General features: G+C 38.5%; 1 protein-coding gene across 1 annotated transcript in view; it reads left to right on the plus strand.

Moving 5' to 3' along the window:
• Tmem117 (transmembrane protein 117) overlaps positions 1 to 23,598 on the plus strand; it is a 420,695-nt gene that overhangs the window by 268,726 nt on the left and 128,371 nt on the right. The window contains exon 5 of the mRNA XM_085678775.2: positions 8,059 to 8,156. Within this exon, the coding sequence (XP_085534901.1) occupies positions 8,059 to 8,156 (98 nt within the window). The remainder of the gene's footprint in view (positions 1 to 8,058; positions 8,157 to 23,598) is intronic.

Consider the following 23,598-nt stretch of genomic DNA (forward strand, 5'->3'; position numbering starts at 1 on the left):
ACATTAGAAGTGAGCAGGAAATCAGTCAAAAAGAGTGGAAAACAAGATGATGTGATCAGAAATTAATAGGATAAGAACAAGCACACTACAGAGAGGATTAAAACCATCGAAGACTTATTTTTTGAAAGATCAAATAAAACTTAAAAATATTTATAAGATTCAGATTTTAAGGAAAACCACAAACCACATAAAAACGAAACTTTAATTCAGCAGTAGATATGAAGAGAGATCAAGGTTGTAACTGAAACTGAAAGGAAGAATAATAGCAGGTGCCGGGGAATTCGGTATTGCTTTCACTTAAGTGTGAATGTGCTGTCTGTAAGTGAGCGATGCACTTTATTGCACTTTGCTTGTGAGCACAGCTGTGTAGAGCAACACCACAGTGACCAAAAAGAAAGTGAGGTTGAGAAATGCGCTCTTCAGAATGGTGATATCTTGGGTTCCCACGGGAAAGTGTGGAGCAAAGGACACGAAGGAGTTTGTTCTGTGGCATCATATTCTTTGGTAAGTGGTAGAAACAGGCTTTCTCTTCATTTTAACTCTTGGCTGTAATGTATACTTACCTATAATTTTAAATAATCTTTGTGAATGCTTTCATACACACCTGATGTCGTAACAAAGTCACAGAAAATGGCTCAGCTTCAAAAGTCACTTTCACTAGTTTCCGTATAGATTTCCCCTAAAACCTGTATTTCCTTCTTATTTGAGAGCAAAAGAATTGGCTTCAGTTTTAAATTCCAAATGCTTATGAATTGGGTTCCTACTCACAGCTGCTTTGGGGTAATTATTTTCTGCTTTCTAAGCTTGAAGCTTGTGATGAGTTTCTTCAAACACTGCAGCGTCGTCACGAAACATCAGCTCTGACGACACGGGGCAGTACTCATCCTATCTTTTCAGCAACACTTCACTGTCACCGTCTGAGTAATGTCGGACTCTACTAACCTGCTGCAAGATGGTTAATAAGAGAGTGGCAGGATTCCGAGCCCCAGGCTACGAAAACTCCTTAGACTAGCCTTTAGACTAGAATGCTTTGAACATCACATATAGAAACAATAGAGAGGTTAGGCTTTTAACATGGGATTGATTATCAATCTAAAATATTTTGCTCTTCTGTGACCTAGGGCTTCTTTGTGGATATTGGTTTTTATAATGGAATATTTGAAATATCCATTATTTCTCTTCCTGTAATTTCTCCACACACACACACATATATATGTATATATCTATATCTATATCTATATCTATATATATATATACAGTTACAAAACCATCATGTTGTGTATTACATTCTCTATGTTGGCAAAGTGGATCAGGTATGCACACAGTAACCTAACTCTATCTTTCAGACAACAGTGAAAACATAAATGTCCAACCATGTACTGTTGGGCTATTGTTGTTTCCCAGTAGAGTCCGCAATGAGAAACAGCATGCCCAAGGATGGAGTCAATGTTTTTGTCTGTGGCTTCTTGCTCAGGAACCAGTAATCATTCTCCTTTGCCCTTTTTATTGAAAATTATAATTCACTGTGCTGGGAAGCAAATTGTACCAGGCCATATCATATTTATTTTTGAAACTCTGCACAACTTGCATAGGAAAGGATTTTTTGATTATGTTTATTTCTGTTTGCCAGTAATTCAGGTGTCTTTCTCCAAATGATTCGATATTCTGAAATGTGCCCAATTTCTTTACTTAATAATAAAACTCATTGTAAATCAGTAGGGATTCAGCAATACGGTGCAATACATCACCAAGGCAGCATAGGCTATCATTGGAGATAATAAGCAAGCACATTAATATTCATGCCTTGTGAAATCCTCACCATGTTTCTGAAAAGCTGGACCATGCATTCTGGTTTAATGTTCACCAATAGATGTTTGCCAGGGAGTTTTTAGATATTTCTGTGGTAATTCATTCATGGCGTCAGTGTACATGGGGGAGACTTCCAGCCAGGGTTTCCATTTACTTAATTGTGTACTCAGCTGATGTTTCTCAGTGAATATCCACAATCTTCTCTGTTTAGACCTTAGGCCTTGGGTCTTTCTTTGTCTCATCTGGTGATGCTACTGAATAAGGCTGATAACATATGTGTGTCTTTGTGAGTGAGATGAAGTTAGGGAGGCACACAACACACACACACACACACACACACACTTGTGTTGTTTCGCAGAGTGCAGAATTTCCCTAGAGCCTAAAATCTTCAAGTTAGACATTGCAATATAACATGACCTAAGTTGGACCCCTGTGGAAGCAATACTGTGCTATCATGGATGTGGAGATGCCAACGAAACAGAGCCACCAGCACAGGGATGCACAGACTGAACACTTACAGTGCCAGAGACCACAGTTTGCTATAACCCACACTCTGCTTCTCAGAGCTGGCACCTAAAAATACCACAAATAAAGTATACAGAAGTGTACTGCAGTTATCTTTAAATATATGACTAGTGAAAGACAGGGTGGATATATAGTTAATGTTTCAACGAAGTAGAATCTTTGTCAACTGAAAAACCAATGCAAACATGATTTAAAGTAAAAGAGATATTAATTCTAAATTGCAGAATTGATTACAGTATCTAAAAGTGCAATGTGTGTGTGTGTGTGTGTGTGTGTGTGTATAATTGTCCAAGATTTCAGAGATAGCTGAGATGGAAGATCAAGCAATAGATCTAGATGGTAAACCCAGAAAAGAAATGTTAAAGAGAAAAGACTGGGGCTGACAAGAAAGCTTAGTGGGTAAAGCACCTTCCATCCAATCCTGACGACCTGAGCTCAGTTTTCAGAACATAGAGAAGTGTGCAAAAGAGAATCATCATAACAGAATTTTCCTCTGATGTGACTTCCCCTTATTTCACACCCCACACCCCCACACTCACACCCACCCATACCCACACTCACTCACTCCCCCCACACGGTCGGAGATTAAAATAGAGAGAGCTGGAAATAGAGCGAAATAGGGTATCAAAGGACAAAATTGGATTTCTATAGTTCTTAACCACACCCTGCCAAATGCACAGTATGGATCATAGTTGAATGAGCAACATTGAAAACTGAAAAGACACCATAGACAGAGAACCATCATGTTGGTAATTTTTCCCCTAAAGGATAGAAGCAAATAGAGCACAGAAGGAAAGCAGACGTTACAGACATGATCCCCAAAGCCCTAACAGAGCACAGTGGCTCTTAACACACTTTGAAAAAACCCTTCACACTCAAAATACAAAAGAAAGCATTTAAGCAAGCAACACGAATAATTTATCAGGAAAGACGAAAACAGTAATACCAGTTTCCTTTTTTTTTTCTTTCTTTCTGGTGTGCCTTAACAATGGCCCAATAGTGAAGCCATTGATGCCTCCCACTCCTAAAGACAATTCTATGGCCCAGTTTTTCTTTCAGTCTAATGAAAATAAACATATTGGAAGAATGATGCAGGAGGATTATGCATTTGAGGCCAATATGGGCTATAGGGCGTATTAATATTCCAGGCCAGCCTAAGAGCTGCATACTGAGACCCTGCCTCAAAAAATACCCGAATATAAAGAAAAACAAAAAAGTAGGGAAAAAGATGGTAAATGGGTTGGTTATGGGCAAGGTTTTTTATTGCGTCTTTGTGAAATCCCTCTTATAGGAGTACCTAGTTCTCTAAGTAGTTCAGCCACTGCAAGCAGTAGACAGACTTGGGATAAAGGACAGTGAAGTCTTGTTGAGCTCGTTCACTTGTGGGCCAATGGGAAAGGAATGCAGAGTATAGAAAATCCCTAAGTCATAATGATATGGAAATGATGTGTGAGACAGAATAATAGCTTTTATTTTCCACCCTTTATGACTAAGGGAAGATGGTGTAATTTAATGATGATAATAGAGACCTTAAATGTCCAAAGAGTGAGAAAGTAAGACAAGTAAGATGGTTGTGAAGATGCAGAGGGAGGGAAGAGCTGTAATTTCCACAAGTTTTGTAAGCTCAGAGATGGTCAGTGAGGAATTGAGCTCATTTGGGAGAAAGTGCTTTGCCTTGACCCAAGAGCTAGTACAGCAATGAGAAGGTCAGATTGGAACCAAGGCTGGCAACTGTTGTGTACAGCAACACATTGGGCGTGACCCAACTCTATCATTGTATCTCACTGACATTTTTCCCTCTGTGAGATTAAAGTGGAAAGTATGAAGCTGCCATGACAATTAGTAAGCAAAGTACTCCCAACGGCTTATACCTCACTGAGTTCTGCAACAAGCGTGGCACAGGCATGGTTATCATTGCTGTTTCTGCCATCACTAGGGCATTTTATCAAAGGTGCCACTTCTGTCCACGTAAGACAAATTGTTTCTACAACCCTTTGCTTGTATGCTTTGTATGGTTTTCCCTCCCAGATTGTACAATACACACGTCCTAAAGTGACTTACGTTCTCCCGAGAGACAATACATGATAAGGTTCTGTGTAAGTGCCAAATGGTGAGGTTCTGTGTCCTGTGCTGAGACATGGCTGATAGGAAAGGGAAGAGGAGTGTTACGAGATGCACACAGCTTAGAGAAACAGACCTGCAATCTCACATTCTACTGTCTGATTGTGAGAGGAACATCAGCAGTCACGCACTGCATTTATGCCACACATTCATGCATCCTGTTGCCACCACACACAGTAACATACTGTGTTCCCACCACACAGCACCCTCCACATCCCCTCCACATCCCCTCCACTCTCCCTTTGCTGCATCTTTTCCAATAAAGACTGCCCTTGACCAGCACCAGAAATAAATTTGATTTCTCTAATGTAGAAGGTAATTGGATTTTTTCCTTATTGAATGCATCCCTTTAATGATTGTCCCAGTAACTGCCAATTTAGCTGTAAGTGACCTCTCATCGATCAGGTGATATGTCTTAAAATAAAGAGCAGGAACTGGGGTGACAAAGACCAGCTGTGTGACATCTAAGAGATTGTTTCTGAGCCCCCATATTATCATTTTACTGAGAAAATGCTTTGTCTTTGGATGTGGCTTTTATAAATCAAGCTGTACAATAATTGGCCATCTAGCTGCTCTCTAGGAAATATGGTAAGTATTTCTCAAAAATTACTCTGGAGCAAAAAAAATGAAAATTGAATAAGACAAGCCAGTAATCATTTGATTACATGAAAATTCCTATTATTATGTATATTCCTCCAAGAACAGGAGATATATGAGTGAAAAGAAGTAATGAAATGTTTTTTTTTAAATTTGGTCAAACATGAAATAAAACATTTATGCTTTGTTAAAATACTCAACACAAGACTTGTTCTCTAAAACAGTGACGAAGGAATTTGGCTGAAATTGGTATCACAGCTCTTTCTTAAGGAAGTTCTCATTTGAGACTGTGTGCCTGAATATGTGGGATTTAATTCCTTTATTTTGCCTACTTTTTGTGACAACACAATTCTTCTGATCCATTCTTCTTATCTGCCTTTACCCTTTGAGCATGTCAATAAATACCCCGAATCTTTTTTTGAAGGAAATAAAATCTTGGTCATGACTGTTAGGGAAAAAATAAAACTTTGTATTTGTGAAGGGTCAGAACAAAACCAAACAGATGATAAAATAATCAGGGTACTAGCTTCCTTTCAAAAACAGCAAGGACTGGAGAGATAAGTTGATGGTTAAGAGCGCTGGCTATTCTTCCAGAAGTTCCCAGCACTGGTGCTGAGTGACGCACAAGTGCCTGTAACTCTCACTTTAGTGAATCTGTTGTCTCTTTGTCCTCTGTGACACACAGACACCTGCACACACGCACACATGCCTGCAAACCTGCACACACCTGCACACCTGCACAAATGCCTGCACGCGTGCACACACAGCTGCATATACACTGCACACACATAAAAACACAAATAAAGTAAATAAAATATGTATCTGTCCTTTTTGAATTATCATTACGAGTTGCCCCACATGTACCAACAAAAAGAGAGTCTGAGGAACTGAGACTGTCCCACAGTTCTTCACTTCTCCCCACACCCTCTTCTACCATGATTCCTGGGTCTTTGAGGGGGTGATCAAGGTGTCCCATTTGTAGCTGTACATTTAGAAGCCACTTATTATCTCTGTGGCTATGAAGTGACCGCTGCACAGAGAAGCTTGTCTGACCAAAGCAGACAGCACAGGAGGATTTCTTAGTGGGTAATCCAACTTCTCCGTTACACAATACATTATTCTTCATTCTATATTGGATTTCTTAATTTTGAGTCTACACTGTGTGTGCTGGCTAGGTCTATGTACACTTGACTCAAGCTAAAGTCATCTGAGAGGATGGAATCTCAATTAAGAAAATGCTCCCATAAGATGGCTCTGTAGGCAAACCTGTAGGATATTTTCTTATTCAGTAATTGATGGGGGAGGGCCCAGCTTGTTGTGGGTGGTGCCATCCCTGGGCTGGTGGTCCTGGTTCTATAAAAAAGCAAACTGAGCAAACCATGTGGAGCAAGCCAGTAAGCAGCATCCTCCATTGCCTCTGCATCAGCTCCTGCCTTCAGATTCCTGCCCTGCTTGAGTTCCTGTCTTGATTTCCATGATGAGCAGTGATAAGGAAGAGTAAGCCAAACAAACCCTTCCCTCCCAAAGCTGCTTTGGTTGTGATGTTTCATCGCAGCAGGGGTAATCTTGACTAAGACATTGTGTTTGAATTTCAGCATTATCAGCTAAAATCAAAACTAGTAGGATGATGTCTGTCTGATTGAAAATAAATTTTCTGGAAAAAGAAGAGGTTTCATATCCATATGTATGTGTGCATATAAAACCATATTTTCCTTTCCAGGAAAAGCATTATCCACACCTATAGGCTTTTTAAATGTTCATTATAGTGGGCTATTAATGCCACACTGAACATTTGCAGAAAGTGTTAATGTGGCTAATGAGCAATTAACTTTGTCAACGGACCTTTAAAAATAAACACATATTGCCAGGTTGTGGTGGCACATGCCTTTAATCCCAGCACTTGGTAGGTGGAGGCAGGTGGATCTCTGTGAGTTCAAGACCAGCCTGGTCTACAAAAGCTAACTCCACGATAGCTAGGGCTGTTACACAGAAAAAACTCTGTTTCAAAAAACAAACAAACAAATAAATAAAAACAAAAAAATGTGTTTACTAATTCATTTTGTCATTTTTTGTATAAGCATTTTGAACTCTCTGTGGTGATTGTTAGACATCAGAAGGACGCAAAGATAAGTACTTATTGTGAGGGATATTGAAGGCTGATAGCAATAAAGGAGAAGTGTGAGAATGGGAACCCGAAATGTGGTGTGGCATGAGAAGGTAAGTCAGGAAGTGTGAGCCCTCTGCATTGGTGCCAATGCTGGGGTCTGCATGGAGGAGCACAGCTTTGCCTGGGCCACAGCAGATGGGGCAGAAAGAGGAAGGACGCTTGGGAAATACTCAGAGTTGTAGGTGGGATAGCACATGCCTTGTAACCTGAGGGAAGTGCCATCCCAGACTTATGGCAGGTAAGGTATGTCCTTTCGTTCATCTGTTATTTACTTACTACTTCAGGGGTGAGTGTGAGTCGGAAAAGCCACAGGCAGTGGAATGGAAAAAAAAGAGAAAAAAATTGAATTAGGCTTTCGGCAAAATCATTTGGATTTGGGATTTCAAGGTTTTATTTTTACTCTTATGATTTAGATACACTAAGGAGACATTACTAATCAAAGGTATCATCCTATTAAAGGTGGTATTCAAGTGAGGGGGGGCATGTGATTGAAGAGCACTGTTTACTTGTATAAAATGCAGACAGATAATATATGCTAATCATTTTAATGAAACATAGTTCAATTGAAAAAACCCTGTATAATCTTAGTTAACATTTGCAAACCAGCATCAGTACGTCACACGCTGAGTAACTGCAAACACACGCATCCAGCATGTAAGGTCAAATGCACTCTTACGTTTCTGAGTCGAATGAAGCATATGCCTCTAATTTGTATCTTCTCGTGTGCTCTGATGTTAAATATGTGCATGTTCTGTTCTCAGTAGATTTAAATTTTATGCTTGCATTGAAATCTGAATTTGAGATTTCCTCAAGTGCTGAGCCAGCTCCTCCCTTCCCAGGTCACCGATATGATGCTCCAGGACAAGCCTTACCCTGACTGGGGGAAATCCGCAAGAGCCTTCTGGAAGAAAGGCAACATCAGGATCATCCTATTCTGGTAGGAAATTTCCTCCATTATTTATTTGTCTCTGTATTATTTATTTTGTCCCATTCACTAAAGCACTTGAGTTGGGTGTGCTTTTCATTAACTGTACAGAATTTTATTAGGAAGTCTCTGGGACCGCACTTAAGCCATTATCCTTTGTTACAGATTCATTGAGTTTGTTTATTGTTGGTGAGCTCATTTGTAAGAAAGAAACATCATAGATAGCTCGACCTGAAGTAAGTAGGTCTTTTGACTCGGTAAAACCAGGCTGTGGTAACTGTCTCTGGCATACACAAATCACCTAGGCAGTTCCACAGGATACGGCTTCAGACTAAGGATGTGATGTCCACCTGGAAGGAGCCTCTGCACAAACTGTGTCTTGTCTCCTAGGACTCTTCTTTCCTTTCCTGCCTCAGCACCATCAAATCAATGAAAGAGCTAGCCTTTCGATTGTTTATTTTGACTGTGGGTCAGCTCTCAGTCTAGCAATTTTCTTTCCTCTGTGTAGAGTTGTGTACACTAATGTGTAGTCAGACTTGCTCCGGACCACCAGCTCCCAAATAATGACATGGAGACTTCTTATTAAGTGTGACAGCTTGGCGTTAGCTTCGACTTCCTTATATTAATCTACATTATGCCACAAGGCTCATTACCTCTCCTCCGTACTGTATATAAGACTCCCACCCTGTCTTGTTGGCAGAACTGCCTCTCTTCTGAGAGTTCCAATTTCTCCCTGGAAGTTCTGCCTATCCTCTCCTGCCTAGCTATCAGACATTCAGCTTTGTATTAAACCAATCAGAAAATGCCTTGGCAGAGACACATTTTCACAGTGTATAAGAAGGCTATCCCACAAAGCTAATGCTCAGACACATTGTAATTGATGGCATCTTGTGCTGGAAAATTCTAGCCTGTATATCTGCCATTAGAAATTAAAATAAGATATATCTGTCTAGTCTCAGATGTTAGTTTCTTTTTTGTTGTTATATGTATATTTCTTTTTTATTTTTTAAAAAGAAAGCAATCTTTTTTAATTTACCTACCAATCCCAGTTCCCACTCCCTCACTTCCTCCCATTCCTTCCACCTACCCCTCCCCCCCATTCACTCCTCAGAGAGGGTAAGGCACATTGCTTTGGGGAAGGTCCAAGGCTCTCCTTACTATATCTAGGCTGAGCAAGGTATCATCCAAAGAGAATAGGTTTCCAAAATGCCAGTACAAGCAGTAATGATAAATCCTGGTGCCATTGCCAGTGGTCCTGCAGTCTTCCCTAGTCATACAACTGTTACCCATATTCAGAGGGACTAGTTTGAACCTATGCTGTTTCCTTCCCTGTCTGGCTGGAGTTGGTGAGCTTCCATTAGCTCAGGTAAACTGTTTCAGTGGGTATACCCATCATGGTCTTGAGCCCTTTGCTCATATTCTCACTCCTCCCACTCTTTGACTGGACTTTGGGAGCTCAGCCCAGTGCTCTGATACATGTCTCTGACTCTGTGTCCATCAGTTGCTGGATGAAGGTTCTATGGTGATATTTAAGATATTCATCGGTTTGACTACAGGGCAATGCCAGTTCTGGCACCCTCTACTCTATTGTTTAGGGTCTTAGTTGGGATCATCCTTGTAGATTCCTAGGAGTTTCTCAAGTGCCAGGTTTCTTGCTAGCCCCATAATGGCTCCCTCAATCAAGATATCTGTTTCCTTGCTCTCTTCTCTGTCCTTCCTCCATCTTGACTATTACATTTTCTTAAGTTCTCCTCCTCCCTCCCCTTATCCCTTTGTCTTCCTCTTCCACCTCTTTACTCCCCACAATCCCAATTTTGTCAGACTGTCTTGTCTATTTCCCCTTTCCAGATGGATCTTTGCATGTTTTTCTTAGGGTTTACTTTGTTAGTTAGCTTCTCAGGATCATGAACTATAGGCTCACTATCCGTTGCTTTAAAGCTTGTATCCACTTATGAGTGAGTACATAACATGTTCATCTTTCTGGGTCTGGTTTACCTCACTCAGGATGTTTCTTTTTTCCTAGTTCCATTAATTTGCGTGCAAATTTCACTATGTCATTTTTTTTGTTATTGTTGTTTTTTTTTTTCTACTGAGTATGAGGGGCATCTAGGTGGTTTCCAGCTTCTGGCTATTACAAGTAATGCTACTATGTACATAGTTGAACAAATGTCCTTGTAGTATGATTGAGTATGCCCAAGAGTGGTATTGCTGTGGTCCTAAAATAGGTTGATTCCCAATTTTCTGAGAAACCACCATACTGATTTCCAAAGTGCTTGTACGAGTTTGCATTCCCACCAGCAATAGAGGAGTGTTTCCCTTACTCCACATCCTCTCCAGAATAATCTATCATTGGTGTTTTTGATTTTAGCCATTCTGATAGGTATAAGATGGTATCTCAAAGTTGTTTTGATTTGCATTTCTCTGATGGCTAAGGATATTGTACATTTCCTTATGTGTCTTTCAGCCATTTGAGATTCTTCTGTTGAGAATTCTGTTTAGTTCTGCACTCCATTTTTTAATTGGGTTATTTGTAATTTTGATGTCTAATTTCTTGAGTTCTTTATATATTTTGGAAATTAGTCCTCTGTCTGATGTGGGGTTGGTGAAGATTTTTTCCCATTCAGTTGACTGCCTTTTTGTCTTATTGATTGTGTCCTTTATTTTACAGAAGCTTCTCAGTTTCAGAAGGTCCCATTTATTTGTTTTTGCTCTCAGTGTCTGTGCTACTGGTGTTATATTTAGGAAGTGAACTCCTGTGCCCACGCATTGAAGGCTGCTTTCCACTTTTTCTTCTATCAGGTTCAGTGTGGTCAGGTTTATATTCAGGTCTTTAATCCGTTTGGACTTGAGTTTTGTGCATGGAAATAGATATGGATCTATTTTCATTCTTCTACATGTTGACATCCAGTTATGCCAGAACCATTTGCTGAAGATGCTTTCTTTCTTTCATTGTATAATTTTAGCTTCTTTCTCAAAAATCGGGTGTTCATAGGTGTGTAGATTCACATCTGGGTCTTCAATTCTATTCAATTCAATTGGTCAACCTCTCTGTGTTTATGACAATACCAAGCTGTTTTCATTACTGTAGCTCTGTGATAGAGCTTGATGTCCCATAGGTTTGGGTAAGTTGCGCCTTCATTTTCATTGAATATAGAAAGTCTTTAATTTCTTTATTACTTCCTTGACTCAGGTATGGTTTAATAGAGCACTGTTTAATTTCCACGTGTTTGTTGGCTTTTCTGAAATTGTGGGCTTGCTATTGAATTCTAATATTAAACCATGATGATCTGATAAGATACAGGGGATTACTCCAATTTTTTTTGTATCTATTGAGGTTTGCTTTGTTACCAAGTTTGTGGTTAGTTTTAGAGAAAGTTCCATGAGGTGCTGAGAAGAAGGTATATTCTTTTGTGTTTGGGTGGAATGTTCTGTAGATGTCTGTTAATTCCATATGAGTCATGTTATACATTAGTTCTCTTGTTTCTCTGTTAGGTTTCTGACTGGTTAACCTGTCCATTGGTGAGAGTGGGGTATTGAAGTCTCCTGCTATTAGTGTGTGGGATTTGATTTGCTATTGAAGCTTTAGTAATGCTTCTTTTACATATGTGGATGCTCTTGCATTTAGGGCATAGATGTTCAGGATTGAGACTTTATCTTGATGGATTGTTACTGTTATGAATATAAAGTGGCCTTCTCCATCTCTTGTGATTGATTTTAGTTTGAAGTCTATTTTGTTAGATATTAGGATAGCTACACCCAATTGTTTCTTAGGTCCATTTGATTGGAAAATCTTTTCCCAACCCTGTACTCTGAAGTAATGTCTGACTTTGAGATTGAGGTATGTTTCTTGTATACAGCAGAAGGCTGGATCTTGTTTTCATAGCCATTCTCTTAGCCTGTGTCTTTTTATAGGTGAATTGAGTCAATTGACATTAAGAGATGTTAATGACCAATGGTTGTTAATTTCTGTTACTTTTTGGTGGTAATGTGTGTGTTTCTTTTCTTTGGGTTTTGTTGGTGTGAGGTTATTTGTTGCCTGTGTTTTTGTGGGTGAAGTTACCTTCCTTGGGTTGGGGTTTTTCTTCTACTACTTTCTATAGGACTGGATTTGTGAATATGTATTGTTTAAATTTGGTTTTGTCATGGAATATCTTGTTTTCTCCATCGATGGTGATTGAAAGCTTTTCTAAGTATAGTAGTCTGGGCTTGCATCTATACTCTCTTAGTGTCTGCAGCACATCTGTCCAGGTCCTTCTGGCTTTCATTGAGAAGTAGGGTGTAATTCTGATAGTTCTATCTTTATATGTTACTTGACCTTTTTCCTTTGCATTTTCTTTATTCTGTATGTTTTTCATTTTGACTATTATATGATGCAACAACGTTTTTTTTCCCTCTGATCCACTCTATTTGGTGTTCTGTAAGCTTCTTGTACCTTCATTGGGTTATTTTTCTTTAGGTTGGGGAAGTTTTCATCTATGACTTTGCTGAATATATTTTCCATGCCTTTGAGCTGGAGTTCTTCCCCTTCTATCCCTTTTATTCTTAAGTTTGGTCTTTTCATTATGTCCCAGATTTCCTGGATGTTTTGTGTTAAGAACTTGTTGAATTTAATGTTTTTTGATCAATTAATCTATTTCATCTATAGTATCTTCAATCCCTGAGATTCTCTCTTCCATCTCTTGTATTCTGTTAGTTATGCTTGCCTCTGTAGTTCCTGTTCTTTTACCCAGATTTTCCATAACCAAAATTCCCTCGGTTTGTGTTTTCTTTATTGCGTCTATTTCAGACTTCAAGTTTTAAAGTGTTTTTTGCTTGATTGTTTTTTCTTAGTTTTATTGAGTTTCTTTGAGAGATTTATTAATTTCTTCCATTTTTTGTTTGTGTTTTCCTCCATTTCTTTAAGGGAGTTTTTCATTTCCTTTTTAAAGGTCTTTATACAGTTACATTTAAAGTCATTTTCTTCTGCTTCTTCTGGGTTAGGATGATCAAGTCTTCCTGTTGTTATGACCACTGAGTTCTGGTGTTACCATGTTGCTTTTTATATTGTTAGATGAATTCTTGCATTGGCACCTACCCATTTCTTCCTTCAATTGATGCCAGTCGTGTCTTTGCATCTTGGTACAATCCTTGCCATGGTTGTCTGTATATTGGAAACTGTTTCTGGTCTGCTCTGTGCTGTAACTATCTGTGTCTCTGGGGTTTTGGAGCAGCCTACCTGGAGGAAACTCTCCTGCTGGTTGGCTAGAGAAGCCAGGGCAGGTAGGGGAGGGGCCCATGGTCTTACCCCAGTATGGAGGGCCTAGAGAGTAGGTTGTCCCACTGGGTTGCTGGTCACTCACCTCTTGGTCCTCACTGTGTAGTACCAGGATGTGTTTCGGAGTTCCACTGAGGTAGGGTTTGGGAGCAGAGTGGGACTTGTAGCTTGCAGGGTCTGAAGGTCAGGCTGGGGGTAATGGATCAGCCTACCTGCAGGAAATTCATCTGCTGGCTAGCTAGAGAAGCCAAGGCAGGTGGGGGAGCTAAATGTTAGTTTCATTTTACCTTTTAAAAATATGCTTGACAGAGATACATCTTCACATTGGACAGTGGTACAAAATGCTACAAAAATAATGGTAATTATGTACTGGGAGAAAATAAATACTCAATGTAATTCTTTGCAATGTAGCACTGTTGTTAAATATTGCTAGTGATATGTGGCATTTGGACTCAATTCTCAGCGAGTAAACAAGTGGGTTTATTAATATGTGAGAATATGAGTCTGTAGCTACTTGTTCACACTGCGACTCCATAGGTCAAGCATGGCTGGTGTTTATGGTGCTTTTTATGTAAGCTCCTTATATAACTTGTTTGAGTATTATATAACAATGTAGCAAACACTTACTGAGAGTGCTCAGCCCCCATGCAGCACCATGGGCTTGGTAGTCTGTACATTTGCTCATTTAATCCTGGTAACTTTGGATAGTGGGTGCAGTTGTCACAGGTGATCTCGAGGTCATTAGTCACTACAAATGACCACATCTAAGAGAATTGATATGCTTCTTTTCAAGTAATCATCTTTTATTTTTGAATTTGAGATTATGGGAATCTTTCTACCTTATATAATTCTCTACAATAGTTTGAAGTGTTACAGTTTGAAAGGAGACAGACTCTAATATCAAAGATGTTAGTGTACTGCCTCTCTTAAAACAATCTTCATTTACTATGTATATACAGAGTGCGCTGATTCCAGTGAATTCATCTGGGTCAGGTATCAGGGTCAAGTGTTTCAGAGTTCCCCTGCATATAGAGATCTAAATTCCCTATTTCTCTTGTCATTAGCTATTCTTTCTTTGTTTTATTTTGGTTTGGTTTTTTATGTGTGTGAATGGGTGGGGAGAGCATAGGCATGTGAGTATTGTATGCACATATGTGTGCTTCTGGAGGCTAGAGGTAATGCTGGGTACTGCCGTCAATAGTTCTTAATCTATTCCTTTTTAAGAATACTTTTATTTGAAAATCTTATTTGTATGCATAATGCTTTGATGAAATCTAGCCTCCAGTCTGTCCCTCAAAGTTCTCTACCTGTCACTCTTCCAGTTGTATTCTTCCAGACAGGAAACCTTACTGAACCCACAGCTCGACAGTTTAGCTGGTCAGCAAATCCTAGGGCTCTTGCCTCCCCATAGCTGGAACTACAGACATACATCTCTATGTCCTGCTTTTATGTAGGTGTTGCATATTGAACTCAGGTGTTTTTGTTTGTGAAACGAACACTTTACCATCTAAGCCACCTCCTTAGCCCCTCCAGGGGTATTTGTAATTACAATTCCTTCAGAGGAATGCATATATGATTCTTCCTAAATCCTTCCTAAATCATCTTAATATCATTTTCCTTGAAAATTTCTGCTCAAATCAATAGACTGCCTATCTCTTTTATATAAAGACTTCATTTTAGTGTAAGTGATGACAAACTTCCAATGAATTAATCAAATGCATAGTTAATTGACTTAAAGTAATAATTTAGTTATAGTTATTACCTAAAATACAATCTTATATATAGACCAAATTAAAATTTAAACTTATTTATTGTTCATGTAAATTATTAATATGTAGTATATTTGAGTGTGGTCTTTTGTGTAATTCAAAAGTTGTAATTCCAACCACCGAATATCAAACAATCAAAGAAACAATCCACTTTAAGGTATTTTTCTATTTTATACATTTTGGTATGGTTAGATTATCTTAACCATAGTATCTTGATTTTTTTAAAGCAAAATCTAATGCAAAGAATTGAACATGGAAATCATGTGAGATGCAAAGAAATTTTTCTTTATGTTCTGTGTTCATTCAAGTCATATAAAAGGAACTGAGCTAGAATAAAGGGCATTTGGATTTCTTTTTAGCTGTAGGAGATAAAATAGAAAAAAATTGATATTTGAGAAATTTATCATCTCAATAATAAAAGAGAGCATTTGCTTGCTTTGTATCATCTACTCAGAAAAGGATGTTTCCTTTTGATTTTGCTCTAGTTATTTAAAGAATTGGTTTAAGCTCTATGTAGGAGCAGGAGGTCTGGTAAGGAAACTGTTGGGAGTTTCAGTGTGGTCATGCAAGGCAGACTGAATGACACAGGCCAATAAAATGTGCAGATATTCTACTTTCTAAACTCACAAATACCCACTGGAATGTCATCACTTGCCTGTGTCTGTCTGTCTGCTTCCTTGCCTCGGTGTCAAGTGGACTTCCCCATGAAGGTGATAGTTTCATTTCTACCAGCAAGGACAAGGCAGCTGCAGTACTTGGGTTCTCACATCAGGGAAAAGACTAAATCACAACTGTGTTTGGAAATACTAGATGCAAAAGGGAATAATCACAGATGGCTTCCAAAGCCACTCCCTAGACAATTTCATAACATAAAAGAATAAAGATCTAAGAATGAAAGTTTTTTTTTTACTTCCATGTTTTTCAAGGGCCTATCAGCTGACATTTTCACTGTCTTGTCTGAAATAAAAGAGAAGACAACAAAAGCAAAATGATGCCCATGGTGTCATCTGTGTCTTTATTTTCCAGAGACAAAGTTGGTTTGGTCTTGATGGGAAGCATCTTAGCATTTTGTTTTCCATACTCATGGCTTATTTGTTTTTTTACCAAGGAGAAGACATTGTATTTGATTAGGGAAGAGACTGGTAGAAGGAATTGGGAAATGGGTTGTCCATTCTGCCCCTTCTAAGTCACATTAATTGCTTTGAATAGATATTGTAACTCAGAGTGATACATGTCACATCTAAGTAGATGCATTTAGTTTCTAATAAGAAGTGAGCCACCATCGAAGTGTGTCTTGCTGAGAGGATGTAGGATGAACCAAGCATCCTGAACAACACAGTGGACATGTAGTGTAAACACGTGCCAAGACAATGGGGTTGGGCACTGTTGAATACAGCAACAAGAACTAGTCCAAGCTGTTGTATGCAGAAACATGGCCTTAGAAATTGTTCCCCAAATGCTGTAGCTAAAGGGAGGCAAAGCCCTGTAAATTCATGGTTAGCCTTGTCTAAAAGAGCTAGGCCCAGGTCAGGCTCAAACACTACAGAGAAACCCTTTCTCGAAAACAAAATAAAATAAAATATAATAAAATAAAATCGTTGACTTTGGTGTGATGGTGCCCGCCATCCCAGCACTCAGGACATGGAAAGCTGGAGGATCCAGGTTATCTTCTTCCATAGCAGGTAGGAGATCAGCCTGTTCTATAAGACATCCTGTCTCAAAAGGATACAGTAAACAAGTAACAAATAAAATGAAAAATACCCAAGAATCATGAAAGGGTCAGAGAGGAAGAAGTGTTACTAGCATCCTTATAGACTTCATATCATGACCTATATGATTACAATAGGTTTCTCTTTACATTTTTACAAAAGCACACATTTTGTTACTCCGTGATACCTCTTTGAATACCATGATATTATTTTTTCTTGCAAGGCTAAGATGGAGATAAGTGAATAATTTTGCTTTAATTTTTACTGAGGTCAAAATATTGACCATTAACTAATAGCCACATAGAAACAGACTTTATATTTAATAATTTCCTAAAATAATGTGAACCTCTTAATGCCTAGTGAACCTGTATGATGTAGTCCTGGGCTACTTATTAATGAAAATGGTTTTTCAAAGACTAGGTACCAATCTATTAGTAATAATATAGAAATAATTCAATATTGAATAAGAAAAAAATATAGAACTTTCAAATTTTCATCAAACCTGATGAACCTTGATATTTATTTAAAAATACTCATTTATTCATGAGTATGCATGTGAGTGTGTGTGTGTATGTGTGTGTGTGTGTGTGTGTGTGTGTGTGTGTGTACACAAGCTATACCATGTGCCAAAGTCATATGACAATTTATAGGATTTGGTTTTCTCTTTCCATCTTTATGTGTGTGGGTGTCTGAGATCAAACTCATGTTAGTAGGCTTGGTGGCCAGCACTTTTATCACATAGAGACAACTAGCCAGTTTCTATGACAACATTTTTAACTGGAAAAACATTTCATATTTTGCATGTTATGGTGGAGTGAGTATCATTATTTAATACACTGTGTACTTCTTTCTTATTTCCTTTCTTTCTTTCTTTCTTTCTTTCTTTCTTTCTTTCTTTCTTTCTTTATTTATTTATTTATTAAAAATTTCCACCTCCTCCCCGCCTCACTTTTCCCTCCCCCTCCCCACCCCCCTTTTGGTTGAAAACTGCCTTTGTAATTGAGGAAAAACAAACCATTTTTTTCCAAACAAATATGCCTGCACCTAGTAAATCATTTCCCTTAACAGTAAATTAGCAGGTGTCATGGTAAACATGACTACTTATCAGCATTCAAAATAGAAAGACCCAAAGATAATACTTCAGCTTTTTCCTTCTTGACTAAAAGGTAACTGAGGGGTTGGGAAGATGGCTCAGTTGGTAATGTGCTCACTGCACAAACAAGAGGACCTGAGTCCTAGAACCTATGTCAAAAAAAGTGATACACACGTGTAATCTCAGTGCTGAAGAGGTAAAGATAGGCAGAGCTCTGGAGCTTGCTGGCCAGCTGGTTTTGTCTACTTGGAATGCTCTTGGCTAATGTGAGATATCATGTCTAAAAATAAAATGACTAAAATAAAGTGTACATAGCACATAAAGAATGGCACCTGAGGTTGTCCTCTGGCCTCCACATATATGTGCACACATTTGTGCATGCAGACACATGGGCATCTATACACATGCACATATTTGTATACACATGCATTACATTTATGCACACATATGTACATACATAGGCACATGTGTATTCACACAGTGCCCACACAGATACACATACATACACAGACATATTAATTTCTATACATGTGCATTCACATAGATACATTTGTTCAAATACATGTAAACATATACACATACATATTCACGTACAGAAGCATGTATATATGCATGCACACATTTACACATAGATGAATACATTTATGCATGCAGACATGCACACATTTGTACAAACAGACACACATGGGAAGCTATTGATATCTAATTACTTTTTTAGCATGTGATATGAATCATTCACTTTGAAAATTGACCTATTTTTATGCCAGATAAATTTAACTCTTGGGGATACATTTATCACTACATTAGTAACTCAACTTCATGACTTTGTAAGTTTAATATTTCTGAGTTAAAATTAGCCAAGTTTTAAACAATCTACTTAAAAACAACTGCTTATTAAATACTGAGTACATTGTAACATAGTTATTAGAAACAGAGCCTTTTAAGTCACCGGCCTGGCTTTCAGTTTCAACTTCACTGTTTATTATTATTGTTAATTATGTGTTAATTATAATTTTGTTTTAAGTCCTGTTGCAGCAGACGCTGGCTGTGGTTATGAGAATATAATTTTGAAAGACAAAATCAGGATAATGCCATTTCAGTCCAGTGACGAATGCAGGGAGAAGAAAATAGGGAGTGTGAACGGGGATGTGGGCACTGTAAGGGCCCTGTGGTGATACTAGGTGAGGTGGAATTGGTTTTGTAAAGAAGTAGACCTGAAGTGTCACCTCAGAATAAGCAGGAACCATGTGCGGGAGGAATTGGTGGTTGGTTAAGTATCGGGGATTAGAAAGAGGAGAAGTCGATGGTAGCTTTGAGTATATAGAGACGAGCCCCAGCTTAACTTAGAACAAGCTTGGCTTCAAACAGCCTCATTCTAGAGAACAACTTTGGCCAAGGTCAGTTTCTTCAGTGTTTGAGACCATGAGAGCTCAATGCTGGGACTTATGTTACCCATTGCTGGCATTTGGCTGTGATTAGCAGAGGAGGAATTGAGAAATATGAGGATAGTTGAGAAATAAAAAAGAAGGTCAGAAGGACATACACACTATAGCTTATTACTCTGTAGGAGTAGTTTTCTTCATCTACAGCACACACATCCTATGTGAGAGAATAAACTCATGTTTCTACATAGGCATCATATTAAAACATCTTTAAATTGGCTAGCAAAAATTTACTAGTTGTTTAATTTTTATCACTTAGTAGGAAGATAAAGAATAAATAGTTTACAATATTGTAAGTGAAAATACCACCAGATGTTTTTAAAATGTACTGAAATCAAACATGGTGACTGAGTTTTATACACATTTCTACCTTATCCCTCTCTTTGGAAGCAGGACTGTTGTCTTTGCTGTGTCCCTGAACTTAACATGGTGTCCAACAGATGGCAAACATTCCATGCCTTCTGGAGAGTTCTGTACTGTGGTCAGGGATTCCCAAACTGCCATGCTCTATGATATCTATAAAGTCAAGTCAGATGGAGGACTTCATTGAAAACCATAAAAAGAAAATTTTAAAGAATTTAGTCTGCAATTAATGGGTGCTTTGTAAGAATCATAAAACTTAGGAGTGTATTGTTTTCGAAAACAAATAGAATATTTATTTTCAAAATTTAAAAGTCACTGTGCCCAAAATAACATGTTCTACACTCAACTGTAAAGTTCATTTAAATACAGAAGGATGTATACCTATGACAACATCACCAGAGTCCCTGATCACGAACATTTGGGTCATATAGATCTTTTCTTTATGTCTTAAAGGTAAGTGGAGTTTAACCTAACAAACAAACAAACAGACAAGCTCACCTGCATCACTTAGTAGTAACCCTAGTCTAGCCCATCCTTCCACTCACTGCAAGGCAGACTAGCAACAGTCTGTGGAGCTGTACATAGTTGAAAGAAAATGCCTGTTAGTGAAGATCCTTAAGGACCCAAATGTCCAGGGTCAGTGGTGAGCAGAGGAATGTTGTAACGTTACGTGTATACACATTCAGAAATGTCTTGAAAAGTTTCTCTTGAGCTAGAGGGCTAGGAAACTAGTTCATTGGATAAAGGCACCTGGTCTCTAACCAGATGGCCTGACTTCGAACCCTGGGACCCAAACAGTGAAATGAGAGCACAGACTTCCGCAAATAGTCCTGTGATCTCCATACATATGCAGATCCATATGCAACATTATACACACACATATGTGTGTTCACACATGAGAAATAAATACCTTTTAAAAATTCCTCCTTGGAGAGAGATGTTTGGTTTTGTGGACTATGACCAACAAGTTTCTGCTTGAATTAAGATTTTCTACTTCGAGAATAACTATCTAAAGATAGTTGTCAATCATTGTTAGAACTGTCTGAATCATAACTGGCTAACACATTATAGACCAAATAAACAATAAAGCTCTGATGTCTGCAAGGAGCAGCTGGCTGCCTGGTGCTCTGCTTCAGTGGGGTCCAGGTTTGGATCTGAGTCTGGTGATCCGTAAACTCAATTCTGTGCTCCAATGGTCACTGTTGGAAATCCATAACTGATTGGCTTAGAGCTAGAATTGCTAAGAATTAACACTCTGCTGCCATTTACAGGGCAACTCATTACTGTTAGCAAGTGAAAGCAAGTCATTACCTTGTTCTGTGGGCCAGGGAGCAAAATTAGGAGCCATGGACAGCAAGGTCAAGTTTCACTGAAGACAAGATAGGCTGAGGGTCCCTACCAATGATTGATCTCTTCCTGGAATCAGAAAGCAGCTCTTCCTTGGATTTACCCTTTAAGTTTGATGGTGTACACTCTAAGCAAGTGGACTATATTCCTAGCCCCATTTTATTTTATTTTGAGATGAGGTCTCACAAAGTTGCCTATGCTAACTTTGAACTTTACTCCATGGCCCAGGTCTTCCCACACCCAATGACCTGCATGCTGGGAAGAGTTGTTAGCTTGGCTCTGAGGAAATCTTCTTCGAACAAAGGTGGAACTAGGCAGAGGTGCCTCAGAGCTGATGAGGGAGGTACTCCAAGGTTTGTTTCACATTGGTTAAATAGAATTTGCTGATAGTGTCTGGACAAACTGAGCATTTCACATTCTGAACCAATGTATAATCTAGGCGGATATTTGCTATGAACCAGGTAAAAAGAGAGACCTCATTTGTGTGTGTGTGATTTGGTTACTGGGAGAGACATTCTACTAGATATGCAACAGTGAACAAAAACACACCTTGTTGAACAAAGACATAAAATTTCTTTTAAAAAGCTCCTTAGGAAACAAAGTACAATACACACAGCACATTTAAGGGCTATGCATTGGGACTGAGGGTATGACTTGACAGTTAAGAACATGTACCTGAGTCCAGTTCCTAGCATCCATGTTAGGCAGCTCGCAACTACTTGTAACTTGAGCTCTGAAGGAATCTCATGTCCTCTTCTACATATCATGATATCTGTATGCTAGTTCACCCTATATGTATACACACACACACATATGTATACACACACATACACAGATACACGCATGTATACATGATTAAAAATAAAACAAATACTATAAAAAGGATTCATGTGTTATAACTGTGTTTTATTTCTTGGTAATAATAGTGGTTCAGCATCGATGGGCCTATCAGTGTATCATAAGCCAGTAATGGAGAGAAATAGCATGATCACCATGCACAGAAAAGCACACAAAATTCATAATCCCTTGTGATTTTAAAACCAGGAAAACACTGTTAACAGCATATCCACAGAAGGACTTTGTGTCAACACCATGCAGATCTTATGTGAAACCCCCAGAGCTAACACTGTATTTAGTGGCGATAAATGTAAGGCTTTTCCTTTAAACAAGAAAAGCATGCCTTCTCTCCTCATTCTCATTCAACACAGAGTGACTTAGAACAAGAAAGGCAAACACTAAAGATGAAGAAAGGAAGAAAGATATCAGTCATATCAGACCCACACCACAGACAGGGCCTGACAGCTATGCTTCTCTGTCTCAAGTACCAGACCTGCTGTGTTCCTTGCTTCCTTTAATCTGCACATCTGCTTTACAAACTGTGTGCCCTTCTTGGCAGTGTTTTGAAGACAAAATCCTGTGGTTTTGTTTGCAGTGAATGACAAAGCTGAGATCTGAGTGCAATCTGGCTGATTTCAAAGCTTGAAACTATTGCACAAAACTGCCCCAGTTATTTAACATATTTGTCCATTAATAACCACTTTTTTGATACATGCATTTATTATGATTCTTTCTTTCTCTTTAAAAATGGTTTCTGGTTGGCTTTTTTTAAAAGGAATAGAAATTTAAGAACCATGAATGGAGTGATGGGTCAGGTCAGTGTACAAGATTAAGGGTCTGAGTTCGGATCAAAAGGCACACTGGATGCAATGGCACACACATGTGTGATCCCAGAGCTCCTGTTGAGAGTGGAAAGGTTGAGATAAATACGCCCATAAATTCCCTAATCAGCTTATCTGATGTATGATGTGGAGACCTTGTCTCTAATAAAGTGGAAGGTGAAGAGCTACACCTGAAAGTTGTCCTCTCACCTCCACATGAATGACCAGAGTAACATGCACTCACAAGCATTCATATTCAAAAAACAACAGTAACAATACACACAAGCATTCATGCACACATGTACACGCCAACACAGTCATTGTGTTTCCCTGCTTGTTGTCTAACACCCTCATTAATGACAAAGAAATAGAAATAAAAAAGAAACAACTTACCCAAGGTCACGAAATTGATGTCCTTGCGCCAATGAGTTCTCTGAGCTGCTGAATCCTGTCTAATAGTCATTTCCTCCCTGTGTTTTTTTGGTTGATCTTGTTTAAGATAATCATAAACTTCAAAGTAAGAGAATGTGCTGATGGCTGGATACACTATTGTAAGAGCTCTTATGAGCTGATGGTAATAACCAAAAGCATTCTGTGTAGTTTAACTTGTTGTAATTGTATGTCATTTTCTCTCAATTATAAGGATTACAAGAAAATAAGATGTGCAATATATAGTTTAATACACCAATGGATAGGATGTATTAATAGAAGCTTGCTTTAAGTTCATACGTGAAAATTCAACTGATAGTTTTCTTGTTTGGTTTATCTGCAGGGATTTCAAGGACCTAATTTCTGTAAAATGCATTTGTAAGATTGAAA

Source organism: Myodes glareolus, chromosome 19 (genome assembly GCF_982192425.1).
Source record: "Myodes glareolus chromosome 19, mMyoGla1.1, whole genome shotgun sequence".
In the NCBI taxonomy this organism is placed as follows: Eukaryota; Metazoa; Chordata; class Mammalia; order Rodentia; family Cricetidae; genus Myodes; species Myodes glareolus.